Raw genomic sequence first — 15,306 nt, 5'->3', positions numbered from 1 at the left:
TTGCTACATCCATCAGGGCATTCTCTCTATGCCTTGCAACAGAAATGCCCCAAACAAAGTCAAGGGTTTTTAAATGAACTGCAAATGTTCTACAAATCCACCCTTCCTTGAATATCACACAGACCAGCCAGAGCAAAAAGTGTTATCCTGTATACATACACACCCTTGTAAATAGTCTGCTTAAAATAATTCAAATGTTCAGTACGTGTTACATAGATAAACTAATATGTCTAAAACTGGAAGTCTTCAAGGCCAGGTTGGATGAGGCTTAGAGCAACCTGGTCTGGTGTCCCTGCCCATGGCAGGGGGTTAGAATGAGATAATTTTAAAGGTCCCTTCCAACCTAAATCATCCTAAAATTCTATGAACTTCCACTGGGACTAAAGCATTAAGTGTGAGCTACATTAACAATGTGACTTAAATGAGAGAGAATGAAACCAAAGTCAGTCAGACACTTCAAAGGGGTCATAACAAAGTCATAATTTGTCTTTTTCCTTTTACTACTGTAGCTCAAAACCCAGGCCAAGTAAAAGTCTGCATGCAGGTAACTAGCCCCAAGATTTCTTCTCAATTCCTGTTTGAACAATTATTAGAAACACTAACAATTCAAGTATTTTAGCCATTCACAGAGAGAATGTGATATTTACCATAAGCACTCAAGGATAAATAGCAGTTCTGGTTGGCTTATTCTTTGCTTATTTTTTCAGGAAGGGATGGTGGTGGGGTGTGTGTGAGGCTTTTGTGTTTGTTTCCCCCCTAGAGGGCTCTTCAGATAAAGGAAGAGAAAGAGTATAAAATTATAAACAAACCTTGGGGTTTGTTTTGAGGTTTTTTGTGTGGTTGGTCTTTTGCAATTTTTTTGCTTTGGAATTTGTTTTGGGTTTTTTTAAATAGGATCACTATGGTATGAATGTACATAAAGATGGGAAGACATAAGCAATTTATTTCAGAGGCTCTTAGAGCAAGATGTTTTCCATCTATTTCCAGAAGACAACTCAGCATGCAGAAACTGTACCCTCCAGGGTTTAATAACTCTTTTCCAAATACAGCTGGACCATACCTGCTTCTAAAGTGTCTGGTTCATCTGGTCTCTGGGCAATCTGCAAATAATAAAGCAGTGATCCATAAAGGTGTGTCCTCACTCTCTGGAAGCCACCACCTGTTAACAAGAAACATTCACAATTAAAACCAAACAAATATAAATTCCATAACACCATCTTCCTGTGGCACTTAATTTAACTTTCCTATGGCAGTGCTGGCAAAAGTAAATAAAACAACTAGATTCCCTAAGGTGAAGTTCTACTGCTTGCATAAAAGTCTATTTATGAGTAAATTCAGCAAGTTTATGCTGTTCCAAAAGAATGAAAATATGAAATTCTCTTTATAGTCATTTACATATTTCTCTTCTGTTTGTTGTTCAGATTTTTTAAGTGTTTGCTAATTTTGTTATTAACATTGCTTACATCTATACTAATCATGTAAGATCCACCTAACTGACTGCAACAAAAATCTTCACTGCAGTATCTGAAAGCAGCTCAGCCCATCTTTCTACTCTTGGCGGTTGGAATACAGGTACATGCCCTGCAGAAGTCAACACACCTGTTTTCAAAATGAAATCCAGCAGCTTTTTTAAGATGATGTGGAGGGAGGAGTCACCAACAGAAGCAAAACCCATGGATACGCTCTCAGAGCCAGGTGACGAGGTAAAAGAACCATCCAGCATCAAGACATACTGGGACTGTCCTGCCATGGAGAGTGCAAGTGGCTGTTTCTGCTCCGTTTTCACAGACTGGCTCAGGTGGGCAGTCAGGGTGAACACAGCCCCTGCCACCACCGGCATCAACTCCTGAGCTGCATCATCATCAAGGATCTTAATACAGAAGTAGAAAAACCAAGGAAAAAGGCAAAAGAGAAAAAAAATGTTTAAAAGTGTCTGATTTCATGAGTTATTAAAGTAGTTAAATTAGCCTCTCACAACTATTAAATTTATGTATGCATAAGGATTTCATTAACATGACAGTATTTAAAACACATAAAAATCAGTAATGTCAGAAACTTGTTTAGAAACCTGAGTTGAACATATTTTAATTGAGAAGACCATTAGCCTTCTGGATTTTTTCACATAAATCACAGGCAGACTCATAATCAAATCTGGATGGCAGAAAGGGAAGAAATGTCTTGACATTTGAGATGCTTTATTAGTAAAATATTTAAACCTAAGCTAGAGAAAGAATAACTGGTATCTGCTTTGCTATACAGCTATTTTATTGCCATTAAAAATGTGAAGGTACTACTTAAAGAACCCAAAGGGTTGAGTGTCAAATGAGCATTAAGACAATGTGGAAAAACACTAACAAGAACTTTGCATGCATTGTTTTTGATCACTCTGTTATTTGGAAGGTAAATCAGGTATCTTTATCACTAATACTGAAGGAGCTTTCCTTTTAAGCAATATAGTAATTTTGAACAGTAGTTCAATTATTTTCAATAGACAGTAACAATTTTTTTGTCAACCTCACAGAAGTCTTCACCAGGATGTTACAGAATATTAAGAGCCTGGAATTTCCTCTTTGTAAAGACTTTAGGAAAGAAATTTCTTCAGCTAGTGAAGGCCTTCCTTGTTTCCTGTTTTTTTTTAATTCAGTTCAAATAAAAAACAAAACCAGCACTCCACTAAAATTAGGTAACTTTTAGGTAACTCCTACAGAAAAAAATAATGGTAGTAACAAAAACAAAATCCAAAAAGGTTACTTTTTTCCTTGAAAAGATAAAACTTTTTAATATATATTTCTCAAAACAAAACTATTAATCAGAACTACAATCCACATAACTCTCATAATAAAGCAAAAAAACTAATAATACCCCAGCAGACTAAAAAATACAACAATCCTTCATTAAATTTTGCCTTTTAGAATGGATGGGTCAGTAGTAACTGTTCCAGTCCATCTCAAAAATTATTACTATAACTCAGCAGTAAAACACCTAGACTTTTAAGACAAACTCTCATACTTCCAAAAGCCCTTCTAATTGTAAAATGTTTCGTTTTTCTACTGTGAAGTTTCATTCAGCTCATTAATTTTTCAAAAGCAGCAGCAGTAGGATTTGCAGTGAGTCATCTAAACGCAGTAGATTAGCAAATGCAGCAGTTTGCCTTCAGTAAGTTCTTTGTTTCTCATCAAAGCAGGATGTTTCTTTTTCACACACCTTTGCCAGACTACCATCATGCTGGACGATACTGAAATGCCTCTGAAATCTGCCAATGTATGGTTCACAGTTGAACAGTAGCTATGCAAGAATACAAAGTATCATCTCTGTCTCATCTATCAGCATAGCAGCAATCAGAAAACTAAAAGAATACTAAAGGCAGACAACATTTTTTTGGATTACAATCAAAATTGCAGCACTTTCACATAAAAAGATGCAGCAAGAAAGTCCAAGGAGCGGGCGGATTTCCAGCAGAGCACTACCTTGTCATGCACATCCTGCAAGAGATCCCGGATAATCAGCTGCCTGTCCTCAGCCTGGATGAGGTCCTGGGGGCAGGCAGTGAGGATAATTTCCACCAGCTGTCTCCAGGACTCCAGAGCATGCCTCTTGGCATGGAGGCACTGCAGCAGCTTGTTGCGCTCCACCACGTACTGCAGGATGGTGTTGATCTCCTGCAAACCCACCACAAAGAAACTCGGTTACTATGTGCTAAAAGAAATTCATGGCAAAGACAGACTTCAAGATGACAATTTTTTCTATTAGCAGTAGTCTTCAGAATAAAATGTTAAGTCTTCAGCTTACTAGAAAGAAGGTGCTACTACTACTTTAATAAGGTAGCCCATTCCATTTTTAAGCTGCTTTTCACAGGGCAGACATCATGAATGTCTCAATTTCATAGGAAAAAAAATCAACCGGGAAAATTCTTTTCTAGCACTTTAAAATTGAAACAAAACAACTATGAAGAAACTATTTGTGCTTTTTTTTTCCCATTTAGTCTGAGTAATTTCCCCTTTATCCTTTGCATCCATGTAACCCATTTTGACTTAATTTAAAAGATGTCAGGAAACTCAGAAAATAACTAATCTCCAAGTCACTGAAACTATATCTGTGTAGAAAAAAGGAGAAATAAATCAGCATCCCCTGTGAAAGAAAGGCAAAATGATCTTGGCCATAAGATGAACATGCTTCTACTTGAACAGCCAATCTTGACATCAGTGTGTAACTGCTTTCTGTACAGTGGGGTGAGGAGCTGCAATTGTTATCACTAATGAGGAGGGAAGAGTTTAAAGAAAAAAAGAAAACAGACCACAGGCCAGCTGTTTAGAGAACAGTATGGTAAGAAGTACCTTAGCTTATCAGTTTTGGGGCTTTCATCTTGAGGAATTACTAACTCTAAGTTAGGACTCAAATCCACAATCTTTTATAGTAATGCTTACTGCTTGACAGGCTATGAATCCACCAAGAGCAACAACAAACAACAGTTAACTTTTTCTGTACTTACCTCCATAAGTAAAGGTCTCTGGCCTATTGCTGCCATTCCTTGAAGGGCATTGACTTCTGCAACCAGAACTCTGTGAACATACTGAAATTAAAAGTGTGACTTAAATGATTGTACCAGTTTAACTTGGCAAGTAGATAAACACCACACAGCAATTCACTCCCTGCCCCAGTGGGGTAGGGGAGAGAACTGGGGGAAAAACAAAGTGAAATTTTGTGGGTTGAGTCAAAGACACTTTAATAGAACAGAAAAGGAAAGCAGGGGGGAACAATACACCATTTAAACTAATACAAACAAGGGATGCACAAATGCAATTGCTCACTACCTGCCAACCACTGCCCAGCCAGCTCCTGAGCAGCAGCCCACAGCCAGCTGTTCCCTTAGTTTATACACTGAGCATGGTATCACACGGTATGGACCTTTGGCAAGTTTGGGGTCAGCTGTCCTGGCTGTGTCTCCTCCCAGCTTCCTGAGCCCACAGCCCACTCACTGAGGGGTTGTTTGAGAAGCTGAAAAGTCCTTCACTAAATAAATACTGCTTAGGAATAGCTAAAGGATGAAGTGTTGGGAACATTACTGTCATCCTAAATCCAAAACACAACACTATACCAGCTACTATGAAGAAAATTAATGGTACTTGAGTCAAAACTAGGACAAGTGACAAAGGAAATGTATTTGTATCTCCTAAAAGAATCTAGGAGATGGCTACATAGTGACAGATGCAACAGATGGACTGGGATTGGAACAAGTTTTACTCATTTTTTAGGGTCACAAATTCTTCAGGACAATTTATAATACACATGTCAAGTACTTGTCACAATGTGGTACATTCATAAGTAAAGCCTCCAAGAACTACCACGGTACACAACAACATTGCACATGTAATTGTGTACACATATGTAGTTGTGTACTACTAACCAAAGAAATACATATCTGAAACATATACCTTTTATGTAAAAGCAAGTTTCAAAGTATTATTAACACACTGATTTTATTTTTTTTTAATTATTAAGTTATAAAATACCATATGCAACTTGAAAACAAAGACCAATGCTAACCTTGACATTGCAGACCACTTGTCCACGTGCATTCTTGTGCTCACAATTAGTAATGACTTGCTCAATTTGAGCCCGGTCAAAAAAATCCAGTTGTAAAGGCTCTGGAATGTCCTGACTGAAGTCAATTGAATCCAGGATATTTAAGATCTTTCTGCGTACTGGAAATGCAAATCAATTAGAATTGTATTCAGAAGTGTCAACGGGAAACAAAAAAATTAACAAAAAGAGCCTAATTTACCTTTGTAAATCTAAACCTTCAGCTTAATGAGTAAAGTTTCAAATGAAAGCATTAAATCTTCAGAAAGTGCTATCAATCTATGTAACAGGTTTAAAAACATTTTCTCCAGCCTTAAATTCTTAAGATGTCTTATCTTGTACAGTTCTCCTGTTACAAATGCATGTAATCCAATATTTACAAATACAGGACTAATTTTTTCTCCAAAATGAAACCAGGCTGGTTTTCAATCATAACCATTGTAGTCTTCTATTGAGAAACCATAAAGAATCTGAATTTATTAATTTATGTGGGACTTGCATTCTTCATAATGAAAACACAAATATGTTCAGCCTTAGCAACAGTCTCATTGTTTCTACTTGTTAGCAATTAATTTGATAGACTGCCACTCTCCCATTTCATCCTTGCACAGATACCTAAACATACTCTTCAAATTGCCTTTCAAGTTCAGTGTTTTTCACTCACTCCAACCATCTGTATCAAGGTTCTTTTTTTTTCCCCATATTACATTAAATTGTTTCATGTACTGCTGCTGTTTAGAACACCTGTTACTTTCTTTTCTGAAGTGTCCTTTCTGGAGGTGGCCCTCCTGCCTGTTCAGGAGCAGATATACTTTATTGATCAATAATCAACAGTTCTAACAGTTACCTTTGGAAGCAGTGTCAAAGTGGAGAAATCCACTGACTGATCGACTTTCATCTTCCATCCCTCCTTCACCATCAGCTGAAGGTAATAAAACATAATAAATAAATTACAAAAACAAATCTAAGTGAAAAATATAACCTACTTTATTAATAGTGAAAGACAGGGCATAATGATAAACTGATAAGCCTTTCACATCAAAGCCTTCTAATACAATATATCCTTGAACTCTTAATCAAATGAAAAAAATACTTATCTGACAAAAACTATCCAGTTATTATATACAGATCAGAAAATCCTAGAAATGCTTAAATAGACTCTTCTCACTCTTCAGTATGAATAATGCAGTTGGATGGACACCATAAAATGAGTAGCATATCTGAGCACAGTTTCCCATGCTCAAATCCTCTAGGAGGAAGAGAGTGCTCAGGCTGACAAAAGTAACGGAAAACACCATACTGCAGTAGCCTGTTAAAATATCTTCCATTTATTCTACCTTCTTCATGTAAAGAGTTTTATTGCCATCTGGTTTTATTTTTCTTATTTTATCTCTACCCTGTTCTAAACCTTTGAAATCTTGCCTTTTTATTCAACATTGAATTTTACACTGCATTGGGATGAAATATCACTTTTGTGATGTTATAATGTTAAAAGCAAAATTGATGTGTAGCTACTATCTTCTGTGAGAGGGTTCACCGCTTGTGATAGACACTAAGACTGAGAAACTTTATCTTAAACTGTTTACCATGGAAGACCGTCCACCTTCTCTATTTTGTAACATTTCTGAACAGCAGCTCAAAACAAATTATTCCACAAGTTTAATTCTTTTTTAATATTCCCCCTCCTACCACATAAATTGTTTTTAATTTTTCTACCAGCAATGAACAAAATGATGCCCTGCTTTCTTTCACTTCGGAGTCTACAAACATCTTTCTTCCCATACCACAAATGAACAGCCACAAGCTTATGAAGAGAAGAATTCAAATGAAGTGTCTCATTCTGCATTTATTGCAGCCTATTCAGCCTCACCATAAGTCCCTCTTACCCAGGTATGGTTTCACAGGCATGTCATCGAGCAGCAGATGCAGCAGCCTCTGCGTGTGGGAGCGCTGGCGGTTCAGGGATGTCACTCGCATTTCGATAGCTGCAGTCTTCATTAGCCACGACATTTGGTTGAGCGTTGAAATCTCATGCTCTGGACAGGGATAAGGCAACAATTATAAAACAGCATAAATAATATTACTTACTCCCAGGAAAGCATTTTTAGAGGATGTCATTAGTAATTATTTGCTTACCAATTGTTTACAAAACAAAAAGACAGAGATCTGACAAAAGCCAATAAATGAACATGTGGTTATTTTGAAAATAAATCATATACATATATGCAATAAGCACATACACATACACAACCAAACTGGACACAACCAACTGTTAGAACAGTCACTGTGAAGAATGTAGTGCTTCACGAGCCAATGGGGTCAGTTACAATTTCAGTGAAAATAACCAGGCATTCACCCAAGTGAACTGTAGCTGTAATCAAAACTGGTGAGACTGGAACACAGGTCTCCTAGAATCTTCCTATCTTCATCTAATTTTGATTCCTAAAGTTACATAACAATCATCTAAAGTACTTTATACATGCTGGATACATGTACTTGAATACTAAGTTTACTGGCATTGAACAAAAGACTGATGGTCAAGCATCTGATAAAGTATATTTATTCAGTTTAAGACACCTGAGAAATCTTGGTTTGAAATATAAAACATACCTACTAGCTTAAAAGTACTTTATTCAAAGAAAGGGGCAACACAGGTGGTTACAACCATCAGCCTTATAATCCCTTGGTTCTTTGTAATACTCTTTCCAATATATTTTTCTCCTGTAGCATGGTCTAACAAAACTACAATGATAATTGCAATACAGATTAGGATGTGGTTCTGGAGACTTGGTGCACTCCAAAGTTAACATTCTTTTCCAAAAGTTCACCACTAAAAATTTAAACTTCTTAAGTAGGGAGAGTTCAATTTTTGCAGAAGTAAACAATTAGCAGAGCCTGCAATAAATTCAGTTTAATAATGCTACCTATGTTTCTACTTTCACTCCAAAGGAGTCAAAAAATACATTGAATTTTAAGCATGCACAATCTTAGCATAAAAAATTACCTTTGATAGAAAATGGCAAGAACTGCAGCTGAGTGAATAAGAAATCCTGACTGGTCCTCAGATATCTCATAGTTGGACCTGAAGTGTCAGAGCATGCACACAACTGATAGATCACCTGACAATCAAAAACAGTAGATATCCACGAATGGAAATTATTTTGAAACAAACCAACCACCAAATCAAAAGCATAATACTGTTGTACTGCTCAAACAATATTATCAGTATTTACAGTAAATTTTCCATCAGCTTTCTTCAAAGTTGAACATATAATTTGTAACAGATGTTGAATTATGATCTTAAAAGGACTACCAGCATGTGATGACCACAATGGCTGTTTGTTCACAACATGACAATAGATGAGCCTGTTTGTTCAGCTCACTTAAAAATGAGAATTTTTTTGTCTGCATGTCCACCAAGAGAGGATATGTAATAAATTTTCCCTGCTTCTACAGAACTGCCTTTTGCTTTTAATAATGTTTAAAATCCTTTCTAGAGCCCATGGATTTTCAACATGATACAAGTGTGCAAGCATCAGCTACCTCACACATCTGTCTAACTCAGCTGTCTCCCCCACCTGACACCCTCTCAGCCACACATCCATACATTCTCTACAGCTACAGAATAAAACAGAGAATTTCGCTGGCTTACTAGGAATTTTATGTTATTTGCTATCATGCTACACTTCCAAAATTAAAAAAAAATTAAAATTGGCACATGTCACAATGGAATTAATGGCTGACTAAAAATATTTAGGTTAAGTTTTACACATATATCCTAATTCCAAGTTTCTGACCTGAGCGCAGATCCTTTGATTTCTGTGATGCTGCAAGATACTTTTCAAACAGAAGCAGATAAAATAGTAAGAGTTCACTCTATATGGAAACCTGACATATTAATTTTAAAAATTAAACTATTATCAGAGTCATCAACCATCTGTGTTCACCAGCCAAGAAGTAGCCAATTTTATTTAGAGTCTACTTTCAGTATATGCCCACAGAAAATATGCTGAATACCTGGTAACAGAGTTCTGCAAGATGGGGAGATTCCCGAACTGCTGTAGGCCCACTCCTTGTCTCAGTACCCTTCTCCAGGATGTTCAAAATAGCATGAAGGCAAGTCCGTGGGCAACCCAAGACACCTGAAAAGAGAAAAATAACTTGACATTCTTGATATTACTTCCTTCCATAGCCAATACAGGTCAAGTACACAGAAATACAGAACCTAAATCGTTCAGATACCCTGTGTTACACTATACTGCTCCACAGAGCTGCAACAAAAACTTCTGGCAAAGTTTTTGTCACCATTATATCACCATTTTATCACCATTACTTAAAATCAAAGAAGGAACCATGTTTCAGCAAAAGCCTAATGAAAATATTTATAGTTAGTCTGTAGGCTTTTGAGATGCTAGTGAATCAATTTGAATTCTTGTTTTACACTTTTAAACCAAGAGTCATTTGACAATTTCAAAGAACAGCTTTAAAAATCTCCTGTCTTATTTTACAAATACAACCATTACATGACTAGTTCTCCTAAAGGCACCTGACACTGCAACTGTGGGGAATAGGGAATAGATTTTAATACTGAAGTCAAAATTCTGTCTTTTTGCATTCTTCCTTTAGCCAATTAATTCTTTAATCGACCCAAAAAGAGGTCTTGAAGCAGCAAAAGCATCAATAATCAGAGTTCTTACAGGGGAAATAATCTCTGTTGGAACATGTATAATTTATGCTTTAACAGGAAATTATTATCTTAAAGTAAAGGTCTTACAGTCATTATTTCTTCACATTATTAACAAGAAAACTGAAAGATGTGGGCAAGGTCTCTCACACCCTTGAGACAGATTTCCTCATCACTGACCTAACATATGATAGATGCCCTGTAAAATTGTATGGGTACAGATCAGTTACCTGTATTGTGTAACTAGAGATATTTCACAATATCTGAGGAAATAAAACTCAGGTCCTATCTATATTTCATTTAGAACTATGAAGAACTAAAAACTGCTGGTCCAGAGCATCCAATACAAACCTGAAGATAATGAGAAATATTCTTCTCAAAAAAACTGAAATCAAATGATTGAATGTTGTTCAAACTTGTTTATATAAAACATCCTTTAAACCAGTTAAGAAATGACCTTTTATTTCAGACTGGAAGGGACACCATGACATCTAAACACCAAACTACTGCTAGCTATCTAGCTATGATATCAAACCATTGTTCTTGGCTTTAGACAGTTGGGTCTTGAAAACCTCCACACATGAAGACTGCATGACCTCTACAGCCAACCTGCTTCACTGTCTTCTGGTGAAAAAATTTCTCCTATATCCAAATTGAGCCTCTTTTGTTTCATTTTATGCCTACTGCCTCTCATCTTCCTGCCACACTCCTCTGAAGAGTCTGGTTTTATCCTGTCATTTACGTCTTTGCAGGTGTTCAAAGATTTCTATTAGGTTTCCTCAGAGCCTCTTTTCCAGACTTCCCTCAGCTTCTCCTCACAGGCTGAGTAATCCAGCTCCCTCATCATCCCTGCTAGACTTGCTCAGTCTGTTTTGTAAAATACCAATTAAAAACTAAGGAGACAAACAAGACACAAAGTAGCACACTATTACTCTCACCAATTCAACTTGAAAGCAGCAGGAGTGATATTTCTGAAGTTTGCATTGTCATATATATATATATATATATAAAATTAATATATTTATATATTCCTAGCACTAGCATGAAATCCCACATTGTCCCAAAAGGTTCTCTTCTTCAACATTAAAAAACAAAACTAGTTTCCTTTCCTATAAATAATTTCAAACAGGAGCTTGAGGAAGGACAGAACAATAGCCAAGAAGTAGAATCAGTTAAAAGTGACAATCTCTTTTGTAGATTGACATGTTGTCATTTGTAGGTACAACCTGGATCATCAACTTCTTTCTACTAGGGACACAACTATGCTGTATTAAATAATAAATACATTAATGTTTCCCTTCTAAATTATCATTTTCCCCCGCAATTCTAATTTCAAGTCTATTCCAAAATACAACTTAAAGACTCAAATCCTAAAGTTGTTTAAATGCTGCATTTGAGTATTAATACATCTTTTCATGTAGGTTTTGAGAACTTGAACAAGGTCTGTTGTTTTATTCTTTAATTAAAGAGAAACTGTTTTCCCCCATGAATTTCCCAATAAATATTCTCAGTGTTGTTAGCAGAACTAATTAAATGGCAAATCAACCTCTCCCCTTCATACCTGGATCTTGCAAATTTGTGGTGCTGACAGGTTTCTTTAGTTCAAATCCCAAGAGATACAGAGCTAGGCTGGGAGGACTGCACTCAAGAGAGGTGATAAGGAGATTCAGAATATGGATCCTGGTTTCGTGATGGATTTGTGCCCGCTTCTTCTCTGGCTCTAGTTCTTGATCAGAAAAAGGAGAAAAAGCAGATATAGTGACTAATGAAGTAAAAAATCCATCTAATAGAATAATCTTCGTGTCTTCAAGTTAAATACAAGAATGTTGAGGGATAAACTTATATTACTGCAAAGAGATAAAAGAACAAAATTGCAAATTACTGTTAATACATATTTACATATGTAAATAATATATCCAAAGCAATGTTAAATACTTGTCTTCTGAAAACAGACTCAGTTTGGAGTTGGCTCATCAGACCATGGACATACTTTAACAAAATACAGTGTTCTTCATTCTGTTAAAGGTCCAATTCCACAGAAAATAGAGGAAGATTGTTTCCTGACTTAAGAACACTTTTTACACTTCTTTCATTAACTTCATTCCATGCAAAAGACAACTGTTTAAGCCATTTTAAGAAGCCTTTTACATACCCTCATCTGGATTAATTAATTCTTCTGCATCTTCGTTGTCTAAACATTCCACAAATCCAGCCATCAGCTTCTGGCTAACACTCTGTATTCAACAATGGAAGGATGGAAATTAAGACAATTTTAAAGAGTACTAAACCAAATACTTTTCATCATTCCCTTCATGTAAGTTGACAGAACTTTTAGACAAAAATGATATAATCTACTTAATAAGCAAGAATTAAGAGTCACGGCTGTTCTAAGAACAGGTTAGCAATTAGCCAGTGAACAGAAAAAAAAAATCCACTGTTGTTACATATGCTAAATTATTCTCACAGATTGAAGACTATAAAGTCACAAAAAGATCTCCTTATCTCAAAGAATATTGCCCTTTTTCTTCTTGAAAACAATCATGATATTATTTTTTTCAATTAATGAAGTAATTGTTTTTCCAATGCCACAGTAAAAGACATTTTATATGTGGGTAGATATAAAACAAAATACAGTTTTAATGTAATTGACCTAGAAACCTATCCTTTAAAGAAACATTATGAAGCCCCAGTATTTCTCCATCAGTTTCTCTTTCCAGATTCAAAGAAACAGATACTTACCTGATCATGTGTGAAATCACCAACTAATTTTATCTGGATGTTGGAATTATCAGAAATACAGCACAAAATCTTGGCACTTTCAAAAGCTAGTTCAGGATTGCTGTTTCCATGGTAAAGATACCTTCAAAGACACAAGATTATGGCAACAGAATTGTTGAGAATTTAACTTTTTTAAGATGGATAAGAAATTAAACAACATTTAGAAATGAAATATTTACAAATCAAATTTTAAAAATGAAACATTTACAAATCAAATTACATGAGATAACATTAAAGCTTCAAACAAAATTTCACCCTGTATGAAACACTGAATGCTCGTTCATTGGGAGAGATGAGTAGGCTGAGTAGAGATAATAACCTTTCCTGAAATTTTTATCATTCTTTTTATCAAATATCTACATTAAACACTGCTGCAGAAGTTAAAACAACTGCTTGTAGGCATTTAATACAGTAAATATTGGACAATACTGTAAAACATGGCCAATAACCAAATTCATTGAACTTTCCCACTCTGTGACAACCAAAGTCTGGGGTAAAACGATATTATATTCAAGGTAATCATTGAACATAAGGTAGACAGGAAGAAATCATGAGGGGGGGAAATTCAGAAAGAAGAACTATAAATACAGATCCCAATCTTGCATTAGACAATCACAGATCATACTACCAGTGAAGACATCTCCCCTCACCAAAAAAAAATTCATGAGATGCTCTGTGTGAAGAGGAGCACTGGCTAGTGAAACCAATGAAAGGATCCAGGACCCAAACACTTCTGTGCCTCCAAAACTCCTCCCTTCTCAGTACTCTGCACATACCTAGCAATATTCACCACGTGGTCAGCCTTTTTAGTGCGAGGATTGATTCCTTGAAGCAGCTGCTCCAGAGGTGTGACAATAAGGGAAAGGTGGCTCTCCCGCAACAGATCCATAAAAATGTTCTCCTTCTGTAGGGTTAAGTTCAGAAGTGCAAGGCAATACTGTACAGCTTTCTCTAAATGCTTCTTCCCTGCAGTGCACAAAGAACATGAGAAACACAGAGGAGAAGCTAAATAGACTACATTCATAAATGTCATTCATCAAGCCTTGCACCAAGAAAAAAAACCTGTCAGTTGTTAACCAGTAGGAAAACTGCCCCCAAAATACAATTTTTATAAGCAAGAGATAAAAGTTACAGATATGCAATGTTAGCTTTAAATCCTACTTAGTACATTTTAACTTCACATGAAAAATGAATTCTAGGCACATACCAGGAAATGGAGCATAAGTATCAAGCTGCTTAACCCCTTCTTCTAGCAAGCTAAGGCAAAGTTCCAGCATTGGAGACTCATTCAACAGATGATACATCAAGTTGAATCCAGGTGGTTTATATGCTATTATTTCTTCTCCTAAAGACAGAAGGAGAAAAAAAAAATACTGTAACCTCTAGTAAAAACACCCTGTTTTACTTAAGTTAGCATAAACTACAAAACCTAACAGCCCCCATGGTTCTAAGTAACATCCCTTGCACAAAGTCTTCAGAAATTTTCTCTATATAGAAGCCATTGAGGAAATTTTAAAAATTTGTGAATAGTTGTAAAGACAATTACCATTACTTTTCAGTATCCAATAGCACAATTTCAAATTTAACCCTAAAAAAGATCTTACTGAAAAGAAACTGGAAAAAGTTTACGTCCCGCCCCAAACCTGCACAAAGACCCTGAATGAGGGAAAGAGTATTTCCAGAAGTCAAAGAGAATGTCCACGATAAATCCCTATGACTGTTGTAATAACATATGCAAAAACAAGACTACTAGCCTAAAATTCAAAGACCTTCGTGATGTGAAATAAAAGGAGAAGACTAATGCTTCTGATTTATCTAGAGTCTTCATGAACTGTGATAGATAAAAGCAGGAAAACAATAAGTATCTTTTTTAACACACAAATGAGAACACAGGTACAAGGGTTTCTTTTGGCACCAGCTTTAGAAATGCCCTTCTTCCATTCATTCCTTGTGTGCAACTCCACCACACACCAACAGAGAAGACATGCCAGTGTGGAGCCGCACACTGAATCTGTTTGAAAAATGCACCTACTCAAAACTACATTAACCCACTTCTCCAATGTATCATGTAACCCACAAATAATCAAACAAGCTGAAGGATTAGCTGAGGACAGGAACAAGCTAACAAGTTTTCTGAGCTAGTTATGCTGCCAAGTACTCTTTGTCAAAGTATGAGGCACACAGGTCTTCCAACTCTAAAGCTGTTTTCAGTTAAAGAAGTGGTTCTCACAGCACTGCTACAAGTAAATCCACAAGCATCACAA

The 15,306-nt window shown here is 36.1% G+C and overlaps 1 protein-coding gene across 1 annotated transcript in view; it reads right to left on the bottom strand.

Moving 5' to 3' along the window:
- NUP205 (nucleoporin 205) overlaps positions 1-15,306 on the bottom strand; it is a 45,624-nt gene that overhangs the window by 11,118 nt on the left and 19,200 nt on the right. The window contains exons 17-30 of the mRNA XM_074539549.1: positions 14,250-14,387; positions 13,819-14,008; positions 13,004-13,124; positions 12,417-12,498; positions 11,826-11,990; positions 9,598-9,722; positions 8,585-8,699; positions 7,467-7,616; positions 6,428-6,502; positions 5,545-5,702; positions 4,490-4,570; positions 3,468-3,659; positions 1,600-1,870; positions 1,061-1,159 (exon numbers count right to left, since the gene is read on the bottom strand). Of these exons, the coding sequence (XP_074395650.1) occupies positions 1,061-1,159; positions 1,600-1,870; positions 3,468-3,659; positions 4,490-4,570; positions 5,545-5,702; positions 6,428-6,502; positions 7,467-7,616; positions 8,585-8,699; positions 9,598-9,722; positions 11,826-11,990; positions 12,417-12,498; positions 13,004-13,124; positions 13,819-14,008; positions 14,250-14,387 (1,962 nt within the window). The remainder of the gene's footprint in view (positions 1-1,060; positions 1,160-1,599; positions 1,871-3,467; positions 3,660-4,489; positions 4,571-5,544; positions 5,703-6,427; positions 6,503-7,466; positions 7,617-8,584; positions 8,700-9,597; positions 9,723-11,825; positions 11,991-12,416; positions 12,499-13,003; positions 13,125-13,818; positions 14,009-14,249; positions 14,388-15,306) is intronic.

This window comes from Zonotrichia albicollis, chromosome 4 (genome assembly GCF_047830755.1).
Source record: "Zonotrichia albicollis isolate bZonAlb1 chromosome 4, bZonAlb1.hap1, whole genome shotgun sequence".
NCBI lineage: Eukaryota > Metazoa > Chordata > Aves > Passeriformes > Passerellidae > Zonotrichia > Zonotrichia albicollis.
The sequence above is the reverse complement of the archived record's forward strand: the minus strand, read 5'-3'. Positions and strand labels throughout refer to the sequence as shown.